The 18,168-nt window shown below is 39.0% G+C and overlaps 2 protein-coding genes across 3 annotated transcripts in view; both read left to right on the top strand.

Moving 5' to 3' along the window:
• The first annotated feature begins 1,799 nt into the window (after window positions 1-1,799).
• Window positions 1,800-3,876, top strand: si:rp71-81e14.2 (uncharacterized protein LOC100002239 homolog). 2 transcript variants are annotated; one of them, XM_053338642.1, is made up of 4 exons: window positions 1,800-1,883; window positions 2,021-2,341; window positions 2,987-3,102; window positions 3,440-3,876. In XM_053338642.1, the coding sequence occupies exons 1-4, from the start codon at window positions 1,817-1,819 to the stop codon at window positions 3,533-3,535; spliced, it is 600 nt and encodes a 199-aa protein (XP_053194617.1). In that variant the 5' UTR covers window positions 1,800-1,816; the 3' UTR covers window positions 3,536-3,876. The 2 variants fall into 2 exon arrangements, with proteins under 2 accessions (XP_053194617.1, XP_053194616.1); XM_053338641.1 differs by having other exon boundaries at window positions 2,963-3,102.
• Window positions 3,877-8,699: 4,823 nt separating this feature from the next.
• LOC128378331 (septin-9-like) overlaps window positions 8,700-18,168 on the top strand; it is a 71,629-nt gene continuing 62,160 nt past the window's right edge. Inside the window, exon 1 of the mRNA XM_053337814.1 lies at window positions 8,700-8,730. Coding sequence (XP_053193789.1) covers window positions 8,709-8,730 — 22 coding nt within the window. The 5' untranslated portion in view covers window positions 8,700-8,708. The remainder of the gene's footprint in view (window positions 8,731-18,168) is intronic.

Genomic DNA, 18,168 nt, shown 5'->3' with positions numbered 1-18,168 from the left:
CAACAATAATTAAAACATGTGCAAAAAGTCCAAATCCTTAAAGGGGGGCCAGTAGTGCAATGTGTGTGTGTGTAAGTTAAGGTTATTATAGTTTTGAAATTTTCTTTAGTTTTTTTTTTCTTTAGTTTTTATTTCAGTTTAGTTTTAGTTGGTTCAACAAGTGATTTAGTAGTTTTAGTTTAGTTTTTATTTTGAGTAATTGACTAGTTTCAGTTTGTTTTTATTTAGTTTTAGTCTTAATTGTAGTTTTTCAGGTATTAATAGAAAGTCTTGACTTGTAGAAGCTGAAAAGGATGAAAGACACCAAATATGGTTTATCAAGTTTTTAATTTCATTCTTTAACCTCGGCTGCTGCAGGACAGGAAGTAATCGAGGGAGAAAACTAAACAACAATGAAAACGAAGCTAAATTTATCTGCAATTCAGTTTAGTTTTAGTTAGTTCAACAAGTGATTTAGTAGTTTTAGTTTAGTTTTTATTTTGAGGAATTGACTAGTTTCAGTTTAGTATTTATTTAGTTTTAGTCTTAGTCTTAGTTTTTCAGGTATTAAGAGAAAGTCTTGACTTGTAGAAGCTGAAAAGGATGAAAGACACCAAATATGGTTTATCATCAAGTCTTTTTTAATTTCATTCTTTAACCACGGCTGCTGCAGGACAGGAAGTAATTGAGGGAGAAACCGAAGCTGAATTTATCTGCAATTCAGTTTAGTTTTAGTTTTACATTGTTCATTGTAGTTTTTATTTAGTTTTCGTTTTAGTTTTAATTGTAGTTTTTATTTTAATTTCAGTTAACTAAATTATTTTTTCATTGCTAGTTTTAGTTTTAGTTTTCATTAACTATAATAACCCTGGTGTAAATGTGTGTTGATTGAGGGGAGGGGGGGGGGGGGGGTGGCATGCATTATTGTAAAGAGATTGTTCCTCTTTCACAAAGGAACAAATAGTTCACACACAAGAGTTAGGTGTCAAGTGATTCTTGCACGATGTCCACTGCCAGCATGTCTCCTATCTTGCTGAAGCTCATAACCGTACTGTGCCTCTCCTGCAAAGCCCAAACTGACACACGTAAGTTCAATTACATGCATATAGTAAATGTGCTAATGGTAAGGTATAGGCACAGGTAGCTTATCAAATCTTAAGTGAGGTGAAATGTGATGAGTGCGCTGCATTTTTTGTCTCTGTCGAATTTACCTGACCATTTGAAATTTGTTTTAGTATTGTTCAATATTGTTTTGTGTCAGAATTAAAAAAATATACAGAAATAGTGAGGTGGTTTCTCTTCCTCTAGATCTGAAATATGGCACTGGCTGGGGTTCTGTCATGTTTATGGATACACAGTCTGTCTACTCTTGTGTAGCTAGCCAAAAGAAAGTTCATTTTTTCACAGAAGTTGATCTCATCTAACTTTTTTCTTGCCTCCTAGTTATTATGAAAAGATGTATTGTTCTGCCACTAGAGTGTAGTGTCACTGTAAGGCTGTGACTTTACTTCCTCTTATACTCAGAGGACTAAACACTAAACTTTTGCAGGTACAAAACATGTCAAGCAATTATAATATCTCACCTAATGCTTTAGAGAAGAATAAAAACAGTCTAATGTTCATCTTCTCCTCCAGAGAAAAAGTTGTTTTTATGATTCCTCTGTTCTTACATTACTGTGTTTGTCTAACTGTTGTCTTATCTTCTGGCCCACATCAGGTACAATTGGGTCACGTGTTCTTGTTAGCGATTGTATTGGGTGATGTGGGTGGCAAAAGCGCATGTTTCCTATTGAAGACTTAGAATTCAAGTGAACCTTGTATTGCAGTCACTGTCAGCATGTTGTCTGTGTGGTTAAGGTGTATAACCAGCCTTTGTCTCTTCTTTACAGCGCTGAATGCCAAAGGTAAGACTGATTTAACGTCTAATGCTAACGTATGTGTTTTCATAATCCATGTAAGGCAGGATGAGTTTTTAAAGTTTTATCAAATATCAGGTGAGATGAAACAGAATAACTGCATATTTTTGTGTCTGTCTGTGTAGAGACTCATGTGGCATTTAAAGATGTTGGAGAACAAATCACTATCCAGTGCAGATCATCTAAACCAGACCGGTCCCTGTCCTTGATGAAAGGTCTCCATGAGGAGTCTCAAATTCTGCATAGAGCCAGTAATGGTAAAAATACCATTGCTGCCCATTTCGAGAACAGACTTGAGGTCAATGGAGAAATGCCCAACACGGACATTCTCATCAAAAACCTGACTTCAGAAGACACAGGGCCATACTGGTGTGTGTACAAAAGCTTTGCTAAGAGCATGTCTGAAGAAAAAAGAGGCACAGGGTCTATGCTCCTGGTGGTCAGAGGTGAGCCTTATCAATTTATTCATTATCTCACAAAATCATTCATTCTTTACAATTCAACATAATTTAATTTCCACTAGAAAAAAATCTCTTATGAGAGAGACATACCAACAAGCATAGACATGAACATCATGACAGCATAGTGCAACCATGTCATAAATCAACCTTGGTGTACTACGTGAAGTCATTCAAGCTTCAAAGCAGAATTTATTGTCATTCTTTCTAATCACAATAAGAACTGACATAATACAAGTTAAGACCGAAGAGTAAGGATGTGATTAATTTTATTAAAAATACTAAAATCGTGTAATGAATTGAAATGTGCAAAAACATAATAATAATATCAACCTAATGCTTCCATTAATAGAGCAGTTCTATTTGTGTTCATCATTTTATTGCAAATGTGGATCGTAAAGTGGATGGATGATATTCGTTTACTCCATTGCCATACCTAAATTTGAATTATATATATAATTCTATTTATATAGCATTTTTAATTTCTCCAAAGCAGGATTGTATCAGAGAGTTAGAAAATGTAATGTGCAAAAAAATATTTACACGCAATAAATATGCTTGAGGGGAAGAATAAGAAAACAAATTCAATCTCCCCATGTTGTCTCTCAGATGTAAACTGTGCATTATTGATAGATTCCACGCAGCCTTGTGAACTAACAAATAAGAGTCTGATCCTCGGGTCCGTGGTGATCTCTGGTGCTGTGCTTCTCCTCATCATCCTGGCATTCTTCATGTGGTACATCTTCAAGGTACATGTGTATTCCAGTGTGTCTGTGTGCATGTGTTTCTACGTGTCTCTATGTGTATTTTTTTATTTGATTGTGTTTTGCAATGACTCACTATCTCGGGGGCTGTTTTCCATGTTCCACACATAATTAAAAAAAGTGTGGAATATGTTCTCTCAGATTTGAAACTGAGGTTTATTCAGTCTTACTTTCAGTTTAGGATGGAAGACTTTCATAGTTCTGATAAAACGATAAAATGATGAATCTGGATTTTCTGTTCCCCTGTGCTGTTCCACTATTTTGTCACAGTTCACATGTTGTTTGTCACATGTTGATGACTATATGTGTTTTTTTTTTCTAGAGCAAGAACTCTCGCACCTCCAGTCCCTCCAAGAAACCAAGGCACGCCACCACCAATGATGTTTACGAAGATATGCGTGGAACCCTCAGGCACTAAAGATGTCACAGTGCTTCATGCAAACAACCTGCAGCTCTGCACCACTGACACACAGGCATTGCATGTGAGCATCTGAATTTGCACTGAACATTAACCAGAAGTGGTTTAACACAATGTATAAAAATACAGTAGACAGCCACAGATGTTTCTCTTATCTGAAAGTAGCAGTAAAAAAAACAAGCAAATATTAAATGATTCATAGTGTGATATGGATATTACAGTGTTTTTCTATTGTAAATATGTTCTTTAATTTCAGTAATGTCTTATAGTTTGGTAAAAAGTTTTTTTTTTATCATAATTACAGATGATAATAATGATAATGATGATTAATAAAGATATAAATATATTATATATATATCTATATATATATATGTAATACTTCTGTAATTTTCCCTCTACACGAGGGACGTCTGTGTATTTGTATATTACATAATTATATGCAATAAATTTGTAGAAAACGCAGCAATGTCTAAAACATGTGTCTATTTATTCCATTTTTTTCATGAGGGTGGTGAAATATCTTAATTGGTGACGTTATTTGACTGATGGTTAGAGGATTGTGCTTGTGACTGGAGGGTTGCGGGTTTAATGCCCCAAATTAGCAGCAAAACATGGGTGGGGAAAGTGAACAGTAAAACAGTGCTTTTTCATAACTACCACTAACAATGATGGTGACAAGATAAGGAAAAAAACTTAGAGATCTTGACCTCTAAATATTCAAATCCAGTGTGTTGATTGTATGATTTGAGAGTCATCATGTAAACATTCACTTTCTAGTAGGAAATTACTTTTGTCTGAGCCCAGAATTCATACTTACAGGCTGAGCAGCATTTGGATAACTTAGAAAGTGAGCAGGTGATGACATGAGTCACATCTCTGGTTCTTACTTTACATTGGCATTTACATTTATTGTAAAAGAGATCATTTGACTGCAACAAACAAGCTGCACAAATAAGAATTTGAATTTTTACACAGCGTCAACCCAAACATCCCACATGAGATCAATCAATCAACTGTGGTATTCTAACTCCAATTCTTTAATACCTGACAGAAAATTGTATTATTATTATTGTTGTTATAAAACGGTGAAATGCACACAACCACACAGGAAGGAACTACCATTTGAAAAACAGAACAGTTTAATTTATTACCAGTGGCAAGTCAAGTCCGGTACATGTATTCACTTCATCTTCAAAAACTGTAAATAAAGGAACAGTTCAAAAAATATGAGTCAAGGCAAGTTGCATCCAAACACAGGGCCAAGACACGCTGTAGAGGTCAACATTAAAATGTCACATTGTCTGCAGGAAATAAAAATCTCTCATCTTGTAGCAATATGCAGAGCACAGTAATGTTTACATATGCGGTAACTTTGTGGTCGCAAGCTGTGACTTTTTGCTTCATTCTCTAAGCTGAGATCCGCTGAGGCATTTGTGTGCGAGAGGTAAGTATACTTATTTGTGTATGTGGGGAACAGGGGGACCAAGCAGTTGTGTCAGTACACTGGGACCCACTTAGGAAAGGAAACTGCTTTGAGGTGACTGGTTTGCTCATAACCGGAAATGTAGACCCCACTTACAAGAAAAATAACTACAGCGCCTATAGAAACATGAGGTTATGTACACCACGATGACACAGTTAGACAGTCAGACAGTCAGACAGGTGTCCGGGTAAACGTTCTAGTCCATCTACCTGTTTGTACTAAATCAGACCCGAGTTTTGTACCAAGGTGGAACATTCTTGATTGTGTAACTGCAGCAGTTTCTATACATGTCATAACTTGTAAAGGGAAACAGTAAATGATCATGTCAGGATGTGAAGCTCAAAGACACAGCAAGCGATAATAATCTGGCACAGTTTTGCTCAACCAGTAACTGTTGTGGATTGTGTGTACAAAAACCAAGGATATGCCATTTTTACCTTTTAGTGACATCAACAGATATGATGTCATGTGACCTTTAGATGTCTCAGTGTGAAGTTTGAAAGTGCTTTTTAAACAGGGTCAGAGAAATAAAATGGTACTTAAAATGTGCTGTTGAATCATTTCTTCTGTTTTTTGAGCTGTTACAGTTTGTCACAGGAGTCAGAATGGAAACTGTGACATTTATGTGCTTTTACCAGTGTGGGCAGGTGTTGGGTAAAAAGGGTTTTGGATCTAAGAGTGTGTGGTTTCAGATTTTAACACGAATAGAAATTCAAACCATAGGAAACAGATAGATTCATCAGCAACTGCTGGTGCAAATGACACAGTTTTGCCACTTTAAACCTAAGTCAACATAGCAAGCACTTCTCTTCCCTGAAAACACAGTAGAGTTTTAGGGTTCACTGAGTATTTCTTTCCTCTTACTTAAATGCCTGACTTGCAGCAGCTGCTAATGCTGATATCCACATCTTGTAGCAGTTACAGCAGCCGTTCTGAATGGCAGGTCTCCTTATACAAAGTCTTCATAACCTTTGAAGCATCTTAAATTAGATGAATAATGTAATATATCATAATAACATAATAAAATATAATTAAATATAATAAAAGGACTTGTGTCAGGGTTATGGCTCGGTTAAAATCATGATGTACACGTATGTGGCTCAATGATCAAATTAATTTAACCCTTTATACAGTATTATGGTAAGTGCCAAAGGTTGTTATGTTCATCAACAGTATGGTTTCCTGGTATGTTCATGGTGCTGATGCAGCATATGTTCTTCCTCTTACACTCGAGCGAATCTGGGCCACAGAGTTTCAGTTGAGCATTCGCATGAATGCTAAAATTGAGTTGGAGTCTGCAAAAGACATCTGTCACCATGTCAGACCACAGTATTCACTGTTTTGTTACATTGGTGGGTAAGCAGCTCCATCATCTAGTGATATAGTGTGTATTATGGGGAAAAGAAACACACTATAAACTTTTGCTTAGCTTGGATTGTTTTGCATAATACAATGCAAAATGAAAACAGTGACACACAATTATTGTATTGTGTATTTGGCCTGTCTCACAAAATAAGTTTAGTTAGCTGGTTGGACTGAAATCATGTACCAGATTTTTGGTTGGGTTAAATGTTTTTCCTCAAATCAAGCAGTCCGGAGATAACTTTCCAATCCTGCAGAGTTAGATGATTATGTAGTTACGTCTTTGAGTCAACCATGTTAGATACATCTGGTAGCCAGAGCCACTGGCCCTCTGAATCATTATTGGATATTTTCTCATTTCTGCAGCACAGCCCAGTGAGGTCTCTGTCTGCTGCTGGCAAGCAGATCTCCTGATGTTGTGATACAGTTATTTCCACATTTGAGGTATAATGCAACACAAAGGAAACTGACTGAGGACGTTCTACTTTAATGACTTACGGTGAGCCTTTAATTAACGGACTTTAAAAGAGGTCTGATGATTCTAATTTTCTTATTTATGTTCCTTTTTATAGCGTACTATTTTGATGCCTATCCAACAATTTGGAACAAGAGTGTCTTTTGAATTTATTGTTTTATCCCCAAAAGTGTTTGGTAAACCTAAAGCCTCCACTCTTCAGCTTAACAGAGCTGTGTCAGCTGTCCAGGACATGAAAAAAACACTTGAGCGGATCCGTACCCGCTCACAAAAACAAAATATGTCATCTAATTTCTAAGAAAAAAGCATGACTCACTTGAACCTTTTGCGCCACTTCCTCTGCAAACCTGCTTTTAAAGTGTCTTTAAGTGGCAAAACAAATAGAAACGTTGGCAGTAACATTTTTGCATGCTTATACTGCTGTCTGATTCAACCTCCAAAGTTTCTCTAAAATTCTGGTTTTAGCATTCTGTCAGCCAATGATCCTCCAGAAACACTGACAGGTTGTGTTTTCTTTAATAATTGATTAACCAAATGAAATGATTTATCAGCAGTGACTTCGAAGGGTGGTTTTGGTGAAATTTGTTAGTCCCTTTCAGCGAGAAAACTAAAATTGGAGAGACACTCATTGGTAAAATTTACATTGGAACATTTACATAGTAATTAGCCCATGTTGTCTCATGACATCCATGAATCATTTTATGGGACAAACCTCAACACGTTTTTCAGTTATAGTTGAGTCATTTATTTTAACAAAGGTCACTTTGCCTGAATAAATGATTCACAAGGCCCAGAGCTGGACAGTGGCACTCAATATGTCAGGTGATATCCAGAGAGAGATATCCACTGTGCCAGCTCTGTTGTTGAGCTATTTGAAGGCAGAGCATAGAGAGGAATGATGAGAGGAAGAAGAGAAAGAGACCAGGCAGCAACCACAAGAGGTCTCCGCAGCTCAGAACTGCAGGATGTGAAATCAGCTCTTTTGAACATGAAGCAGGTTGCTACAGTTTGACATGTGGAGTTTCAAAAAAAGGTTAAAGGTCGTGGGCACAGCTGAATATCTGAATAGATGTGAGCTAACTCAACCCTGTGGACTCACCCAACTACAAGCTTTATAGGCTAGCCAGTGCTCCAACTCCACCATCCAAAAACACACACACACACACACACACACACAATCACACTCAAGCCTATCCACCCAATACATACATGATGGTGTGTGGGTGAGTGGATTAATTTTCATGATAAATTAATGCCATCATCACATGCACACAAAGGAAGGGATTGGAGTTTTTCTGTTTGTTTGGTTTAATTGATGATAATCTGTAGGATGACAGCCATAATCCGCTTGAAATATTGTGTAACCGTCCAGACGTGGGCATTGTTATAGTTCACGATTGCTAGACACACACATTCATTAATTTGCTTCCGGTAGTTCTCTTTAAATCACGACAGACGCCTAATCCACCTCAGATCTTTGATAGGCTCTGTGAAGCTCCACAGTTACAGTAAACCACTCCCGCTCCTGGACTGGGCGTGCGTCAGGAGCGCAGGTGTGATTGTATCCATTCCTAACAGACTGTCTCCTCAAGTGGTTCGCTGTGGTAAAATAAAGACTTTGGGAGTTTAGGGAAGTTCAGCAAGCGAGAGTATTTTACCTATAATCAGGTGATTAGCGTTCAGGAGTTTCAGAAAAGGAGAGGAACAGAAAGAAGAGCGCTCAAGAAGAAACAACCTGGAAAAGTTACCGATGCAAACGATCCATTGACACACACACACAGAGGGGACTGGACTCATCAACTGTACACTTTCAAACTGAAATAGCACGACCAGGAGAGGAAACATCTACAATAATGAGGAAATCTTCATATACAGGTGAGCTGCTGCAGTTAGATAATGTGACGATGAGTTATCTTAAAATGTACAGTTAGACAGACTGAATGTAGGAAAAGCAACTTGTGTGTGTGTGTGTGTGTGAGAGAGAGAGAGACAGAGAGAGAGAGAGAGAGAGAGAGAGAGAGAGAGAGAGAGAGAGAGAGAGAGAGAGAGAGAGGAGGGATTGGCATAACTTCAGGTAAATGTTTAACAGTTATAACAGTGTCTGATTAAACTTCATCTCTTGACTTTCCTTGTTGATAAAGGCCCATACAGGATCTCAGGATCTGTAAGTGTGGTTATAAACTATTTCTTGCAGGTTTAGCCTACAAAGGCCAGATGATCTCTGAGTACAGCCTTACACATATGACATCATGACAGAAAGGTGGCAAAGACAACTGAGCTCTGATTCATAAAAGCCTTCAGGCAAATGTGAGTTTCTTAAGCTCTGAGGAGCGTAACAAAGCAGACAGTTAAATGCACCACTTGTGATGCACTGACAGTGATTTCGTCCAGAGTGACACTAAAACATATAAAGCCTGGAGTTCGTACAAGTTGTGCAGGATTCATTTACAGTTGGTGGAGGTGGAGGAGAAATTGCAAAAAATATTACAGTTTATAATCATAACAGAGTTAGCTTGTTTGAATTGACAGTTTTATGGAGAAGTTCATTCACTCCTACCCTACTAATGCCCACAAGAATGACTTGATTTATGCATCTGAATCAAATCTACATGAGCTCAGTGTACTAACATGGTTCAGTTTATTTTAGCACCGGCTGGATCTGATTGCGTTTATTGTGAAATATCAGCTGTTTTATAAGATATGTAAGTTGTGATGAGTGGAAATGAGATAGCCTGCAGCTCATGAGAAATCTGTGGAAGACTGGTGAAACTGATTGTTTGCTAAAAGACACTTTGGAAAAGAGATATTTGGTTGAACCAAGGATTTTATGTTGAATGATCTATCTAACCACTAGAGCTGCCTTCCTACTTGCAATCAAGCCATTATTAATTGTGTATACGCCCCCACTGATACTCCTCTTTGCCCATCTCTCTTTTCTCCTCCAACTCTCCCTTATTCTCCCCCCTTCCTCTCTTTCCCATAATTCCTTTTTTTGCAGCACTGCTTACTCTCACTTCCATCTTCTTCTGAACCTCTTCGCCCTCCTCCCCCTCTTTTTCCCTCTATAAGCTCCAGCTCAGTCCAGTGTACACAACGCTATCCCGCGGAATGCTTTCCCGGCTCCTCTTTCCAGAGTCTTTGTGCGATGGAGCGGCCAACGGTTTTCCATCGGAGCCAAGCGCATGTTGAGTCATGCCACCTCTCCTCCTCCTGCATGTGTGTGTGTGTGTGTTCTTTCTCTGCTGTGCGACGTGTGTGGAGCTGTCACATTCTTTGTCAGAGCTTCACTCAAGGAATAGTCTTAATAACAAAGTGTGTGTGTGTGAGTAGTCTGATGTGTATGTGTGTGTATGTCTTTTGTGAAAAGGCACTCCTCTCTAACGCGTAGGGGTGTTTAGACAAGCATCAGAGATCTGTGTGTGTGTGTGTGTGTGTGTGTGTGTGTGTGTGTGTAGGGGGTGACTTTGAGAGAAAGGTCGGTCTGTGTGTCAGCATGTGTGTGTATATTTTGTACGCAAATACCCTTGCACACACCAACACCCAAACACAGAATGATTGTGTACATTTGGGCATTTGAAATTTGATTTTTAGACTTTAACCATGAGATGTGTATCTATGTGTGTTTTTTGGGGTGTTTGTATGTATGTGTGTGTGTGTGTGGGGGGGGTGTATATGAAAATACATATACAGTGGGGAGAACAAGTATTTGATACACTGCCAATTTTGCAGGTTTAATTAATTAATTTGCATTTTATTGCATGACATAAGTATTTGATCACCTACCAACCAATAAGAATTCTGGCTCTCACAGACCTGTTAGTTTTTCTTAAGAAGCCCTCCTGTTCTCCATTCATTACCTGTATTAACTGCACCTGTTTGAACTCGTTATCTGTATAAAAGACCCCTGTCCACACACTCAATCAAACAGACTCCAACCACTCCACAATGGCCAAGACCAAAGAGCTGTGTAAGGACATCAGGGATAAAATTGTAGACCTGCACAAGGCTGGGATGGGCTACAGGACAACAGGCAAGCAGCTTGGTGAGAAGGCAACAACTGTTGGCGTAATTATTAGAAAATGGAAGAAGTTCAAGATGACGGTCAATCTCCCTCGGTCTGGGGCTCCATGCAAGATCTCACCTCGTGGGGCATCAATGATCATGAGGAAGGTGAGGGATCAGCCCAGAACTACACAGCAGGACCTGGTCAATGACCTGAAGAGAGCTGGGACCACAGTCTCAAAGTAAACCATTAGTAACACACTTCGCCGTCATGGATTAAAATCCTGCAGCGCATGCAAGGTCCCCCTGCTCAAGCCAGCGCATGTCCAGGCCCGTCTGAAGTTTGCCAATGACCATCTGGATGATCCAGAGGAGGAATGGGAGAAGGTCATGTGGTCTGATGAGACAAAATTAGAGCTTTTTGGTCTAAACTCCACTCACCGTGTTTGGAGGAAGAAGAAGGATGAGTACAACCCCAAGAACACCATCCCAACCGTGAAGCATAGAGGTGGAAACATCATTCTTTGGGGATGCTTTTCTGCAAAGGGGACAGGACAACTGCACCACATTGAGGGGAGGATGGATGGGGTCATGTATCCCGAGATCTTGGCCAACAACCTCCTTCCCTCAGTAAGAGCATTGAAGATAGGTCGTGGCTGGGTCTTGCAGCATGACAACGACCCGAAACACACAGCCAGGACAACTAAGGAGTGGCTCTGTAAGAAGCATCTCAAGGTCCTGGAGTGGCCTAGCCAGTCTCCAGACCTGAACCCAGCAACAGCCCCAAAACCTGAAGAATCTGGAGAAGATCTGTATGGAGGAGTGGGCCAAAATCCCTGCTGCAGTGTGTGCAAACCTGGTCAAGAACTACAGGAAATGTCCGATCTCTGTTATTGTTAACAAAGGTTTCTGTACCAAATATTAAGTTCTGTTTTTCTGATGTATCAAATACTTATGTCATGCAATAAAATGCAAATTAATTATTTAAAAATCATACAATGTGATTTTTCTGGATTTTTGTTTTAGATTCCGTCTCTCACAGTTGAAGAGTACCTATGATAAAAATGACAGACTTCTACATGCTTCGTAAGTGGGAAAACCTGCAAAATACTTGTTCTCCCCACTGTATGTGTGCCTGTGTTCACTCAACTACCCCTTGCTGCTGAACCCTTCTCAAGGAGCCGATCTCTGCCTTGCACACCACTCCCTCGAGTCATCTGGATCAATGAGTAACCTGTATGAATAACAGCCCACTCCAACACACACACAGAGTCATTATTTCCCAAGTACACTCCTCCTGGTATGTCCTCCTTTTATGTCCTACTCAAAACACACACATACACGCCTAATTCCACTACTTGTACCTGTGTGAAAAATGCCTCACTCTGCGCCGCATTATGGCTTTTAGCCTGTTTATACTGGAGAGTCAGTGAGGCTTTGATTTGGAGCCTAAAGCTATTGTTAGATGGCAACTTGAAAGTCCAGCTATAAACTGTGCTGAGACATATTTGCCCTGTCATCTAGTAGAGCATGCCGAGAATGGTCTAACCCTCAATTTGGCTTCCTAGAAGCCTGAGAATAATAGACCAATAAGGTATTGGAACATGTGGACATGCACGTGCAGTGCTGTGGTTGGTCTAAAATCTAAAATAGTGGAGTTAATGGAGCTAAGGGTTGGAGTTTGGGACATTGCTTTTGCAGCATCAGAGGCTGGAAAGCAAATTGTGAGGAAGTAGAGAGCATCAGTTGACCAGCTGGATGTGACAAATAACTCTTAAAAAAAATGAATTGAAGTATGACAATGAAAATACCAGAATGTGGATTTTATTGTGCAGTATTTTCCTCCTAAATGTTTACCGTCCCAACTGGTTTTGACTAATGTGGCCACTTGCCTAATGTGTATCTTTGAAGGTAGGCATTTAATTCATCACAAACCTATCTGGGTATCTTCAAGGCTCACATAAACAAATCCAAAACTTCCCCACATTGTGATGTTACTCTAATAATGTTTGCAACACCATGTCACTGATATCTGCAATGCTTCCCTGAGTACTGGAGACCTACAGTCTATGTCTTGTCTCTGCTGTGTTTTGTCCTCCCCTCTCAGCCGTGTGGAGCCTGTTTTGAAGTGTCCACTCTGCTCTGTGTTTATTATCTGCAGCCAAGAATGCAGCTCTGTGATGCTGGTTGCTGCTGTGGCTGCTGTTGCTGCTTGGGGTGTCAATTGATACAACAGACTGACTGTGCGGCTCTGTACTGTATGCCTGAGGCCAGGAGAGAGCCTGTAAAAAGATAATGGATGGTTTCTATGTGTGGTGGAACATGTGCACTGACATCTAGATGTGGTTATTAGAATGATAAAGCACATTCAAAGACAGACATTATTTGGACCATTTCATATAGCGGTATTCATTAAAATACTTCAAACTTTAAATTTACCATTGTTTGATTAACATACAGATTTGATTTGACATATTTTAAGTCCATAAGAAACAGAACAATCCCTGTTGTTTGCTGTTTTCAGTGAGTCATAAAAGCCATATATGAGATTTTAGTAGCTCTACTGTTTGGCAGGAGCAACTTGTCCTGTCATGACATGAATAAATATCTTATTGCAGCTAGCGCTCAGTTTAAGTGTTAGTGATTCATATCTGCTCAGAAAGCGTATTAGAGTGGAGATCTTCTGCATTGGCAAGATCATGCTTGTTAAATGCACAAGTTTGTTGTCTGCGTACAAACTCTGCATGTCATTTATAGAAAAGAAGTATCCAAGACAACCACTCATTACAACTTTATAATTATCTGGAAGTCGACTGAGCATTATGAGCACTGGCGGAATGTAACAGCTGATGCCATACTTCAATTCTAGTTTCACATTGATCAACTTTATTACACGTAGAAGTGATAAGATACACATAATGATCATATATGTCATGATGACATTGATTGTTTGATACTGTGCACTTTGCTTCCGTTTTAAGACATAATGAGGTTGTTTTGTTTCATTGTCTTTTGTCCTCCATGGAAATCCCTGCAAACACACGCCAAAACCTTTTAAAATCTGAGGTAATCTCTCTCTCTCGCTATCTGTCTCACATTTCTGAACATGCACATACATACAAGCAATTACTCACTCAGTTGTTCACCTGTGATATACACTAACTACATGTTTCCTTGGGGGAGGTTTCAACCCATAAAGCTCTATGGAGTACTAAACTGACTCTGTGACGTTTTAACAGCCTCACAAGAAGGAAGGTCGATCCTTATCTACCACACCAGTATTGTTTTATTGACTGCCCTGGTATCCTGTCTAACCTTTTTAGATGATTTGGGCTTGTGTTTTCATTGTGAGGAGTACAGAATAGGTGACTGTGTGTTTGGCAAAGCGGTGTCAGTCTTCAGTGAACGTGGTGAGTGAGGGATACATTCGTGTTGAAAGTGCGGAGGTAGGAAGAGGTGTTGCCACTTTATTTCTTTGGCGCCAGCACAACGGCTATTCATTTGGGAGGAGTGCAGTCCGGGGTCAGGTTACGACGACTAGATGTGTGATCGTGTGTGCACATGAGGCAGTTGCGTGTGTATGTGTGTGGTGTGTGTGTGTGTGTGTGAGTGCGGTTGGCGGGGTTCATACTCATTAAGAATGCATCCAGGTAAAGGTCTTATCTGGGCTGTAAAAACAATCTTGAAAAATGGTATTCTGGCCATTCAGTCTGTCTTGTTTTCTTTCTTTCTTTCTTTTACTGACTCTCTTTCTCTCCATCCGCTCCCAGCTCTTTGTGAAACGCCATGTTTGCAGCACACCCTTAACATGTGTAATGAGGGCTATAAAAACACAATGGAACAGATGAGTGAGTAGAGAGTAATGTTAACCTTTTTCACATCCTGATTTTTACTAAAAATTGTGAATATATATCATGATATATGATAACTGCCCTTAACTGGCTTTAATAAATGAATGTGTGATGTTAGAGCATCTTCAGCTTCTGTAATGTGATGTATTTCTGAGTGAAACTGAATATGTCGGCAGGTTATAGTTATGATAGTTGTAAGTGGGGTACTAAAGGTCCTTCAGATTTGGCTGGATTGCACAAAAGTGGGCGCAGTTTAGCAGCGAGATATGGAGCTGTAGAGAGACAAGAACCTCATTAAAAATATTTTAAATAATAATTAAAAGATTTCACATGAAAAGAAAATAGAGGTATATTGATATAAAGGTGTTAAAATGGACTTTAATATATGTTAACATATAAAAAATCAAATGTAGTCACCCCTACAATATTGTCACAATATCTATTAATTTGTCCATATTGTCTAGCCTTATCACTTTGTATAAAATGCTATTTTGTAATATTGTGATATAGTTAAATTGCTGATAAAACAACCAGACAGGAATATGTGTTCTGGCTAATGCATTGAATTAAATAGAAAATACTTTAATACATTAAATCATTTTCAGTCTCAGGCTAACAAAGTTTAAACAATTTTTTTAAAACTCCACCCAAAGCAAATGAAAAGTGTGTTAAATGTAACTATAGTTTTCAGTGGCAGCCCTATTTATCTATGTGCAGAATGAAAAGACATTGGCTCTCATTAATCAGGTTAAAAAACACACCTTTCATGTCCCAATATTGTAGCTTTGACTCACAGTTGACGCTTGAATCCAAACACCACCTAGCCCTAAAGGGAAGGATGGAAGGAGATTAGGAACAGTAAATAAGAGAGCAAATCCCTCACCTCCTCTGTTCTCCTGCTCAGATTAGGACAGCGTGGCCTCCTTCTTCAAACACAAAAATCCCCAAGTAGTTGTGTGCTCCAAAGAGACAGAGCATGCATTTATAGTATATGTTTTGTAAATCACTCCACCTTTACATGTGGGTGTCTGTCTGTTTGCAAGCCTTCATTCATGTGTTTGTGTGATTGCTCTTGTGTTTCAAGTATGTCTAAGTGTTGCACTCCATCCCCACTGTTTACCTTTGCTAGTCATCTGAGACCAATAACTAATCAGTTGACATGTTTGTCCAGCCATAGCCATGCATTTGAATGGTCATGTTACTCACACACAGCCTCACCAAGCACTGCAATTGACATCAATCAGTTGAGGCCTACAGCAAATACACAGGCAGCCGTTCATTTACTCAGGTCCATAATATGACTTGCAGCATTGCTCAAAGTAGGTTTTTACCATTAGCATAAACACTGGTTCCATTCTTTTCACATATCATGTGTCTGCAATGACCTTTATAGTACATAGCAGTGTCATAAGGCAAATATGACCTCAGAAGATTATAAACCCCTTGAAAGGAAAAGAGACATTGATCATAGCAGCGATACATGCTTTGTGTGTGTATGTGTGTGTATGTGTTCTCCTGGCCCCAGGCAAGACTGAGCAGATGAGTACAGCCGCAGACACACACACATACACACACACACCTTTGTGCCAACATACAGTTTAACTTTTCAGGTGTCACTCTTTAAAGCTGTATCCAACTGGGATTGGCTAACGCATATTTGCTTTATGTCTGTCAGTACTTTTCCTTCACTTTCAAACCGCACAGCTGCTATCAATGTTGAATTATATCACTTCAATGCCACATATCATCTTATCAACACAACTAGTGTTGTTACAGCGTCTGTGGCATGCTGCTTTGTTGCAATGTTAAACTTTGCTTGGCCTGTTTGAAGCACTTTGTGTTGCAAGGGCATGTGTGTGTGTGTGTGTGTGTGTGTGTGTGTGTGTGTGTGTGTGTGTGTGTGTGTGTTCACCTCACCTTTCTGTAGAGGTGAGCTGAAGCCTGTATTCACAGCTAGAAAAGTAAATAGGTATAGACATGCTTTTTGGCTTCAAGGCTTTATAGACTTGGATAGCTCTTATTAGTTCTGTCATTGTGCATACACTTAAATCTCTCAAACAAACGTATTTCTGAACACGCTCACATAAAAGACTAAAGGTGTTCATGGCTCACGGCAGTTGCTCTTAAAGCAAGAAAAAGGATTGACTCTTTTGCTTTTATATCTTTGACAGATCTCAATCCACAGTTAGTGATTTAAACAGCCTCAACTTCCTTTCTTAATCAACAATGACGCCAGTAGCATCTCTGTCACTTTTGACCTTTACATCAACTCTAGATTAACATTTCCTATAAAACACTTTCTATTAACTTTGATGGAAGAATTTGGAGTTCAGCCCCCAGTATATCACAAATCACAAAATTGCCTTAGGGGGATTTACAATCTGTACAGCAATACAGGATCTTCTGTCCTTGATTTGAATGAGGGAAAACTCCCTTAAAAAACCCCTATGCAAGAAAGGGGGATCCCTCCCCCAGGACGGACAGTCATGCAATAGATGTTGTGCTTACACAAATGACAGAAAACAGTAACTAAAGAAACTAAATAAATCCTGGTTTTATGATGCACACTGCACCACTTAGAACCAACTCAAACTGACCTAATTAGAGGAATAATTGCATTACTCATTCCTTGACTTTTACATCACTTTCTAGAGGATGTTAGACAGAAATGTGTCTACTGTGGACATGAGAAGGATTTCCTTTGCTATGCAGTCTGACACAAGTCTCTTTATTTCATCTTATAGTATGTCCATTTAGCATTTAGGTTAGGTTTGTAGCACACTATAATGTTCTGTAGTTTTTAGCAGATATACTCTTCAGATACTTCCTCTAGTGGGCATCCATAACCAGATGCTTGAATGAATGAAAATAGAGAAAAACACACTTATGATAATATAAAATATGTCTCAGTGTTGTCTGCTGCACATATGGTTGAAAACAAGGAGTTCAGACATTTTCACTGACATGTTTTCTGCTTCACTGCTTTGATGAAGTGCTTTGTTGAGTTAGGTGCGGTGAACAGGTTACTCTGACCTCGACACAACTGCTCTAAGTGTTCATTTTATATTCTTATCTTTGCATGACATTAATTCAAAATAACAAGTTCCTTCACTTATCAAAGCATTCAGCCTCCTCTGCCAGCTTGTGTTTTGTCTTTCCTCCTGCAAACCCTGCAGAGGGGTGTTTGTGTTTGTGTGTGTTTGGACCAGGAAGGCAGAAAATGAGCTAATGGAAAGCGATTTTGTTTAAATACACATTGATGCATGTCTTAATTTAATGTGTCATGCCCATTATTATGTCAACATTTATGTGTTGCACAAATATTTGCAATATATTTAGTAAAAAAAAATTGTTATGTTTTATACTACTTTATTTGGAAGACATAGAGGTATTACAGCAAATGTGTTGCTAATGTTCACATTTCATCATCAATGCTAGTAGTTTCTTTCTCTCTCTCTCT

This window comes from Scomber japonicus, chromosome 18 (assembly GCF_027409825.1).
Source record: "Scomber japonicus isolate fScoJap1 chromosome 18, fScoJap1.pri, whole genome shotgun sequence".
Taxonomy (NCBI): Eukaryota; Metazoa; Chordata; class Actinopteri; order Scombriformes; family Scombridae; genus Scomber; species Scomber japonicus.
Note: the sequence above shows the minus strand (reverse complement) of the source record. Positions and strands in the feature narration are given on the sequence as shown.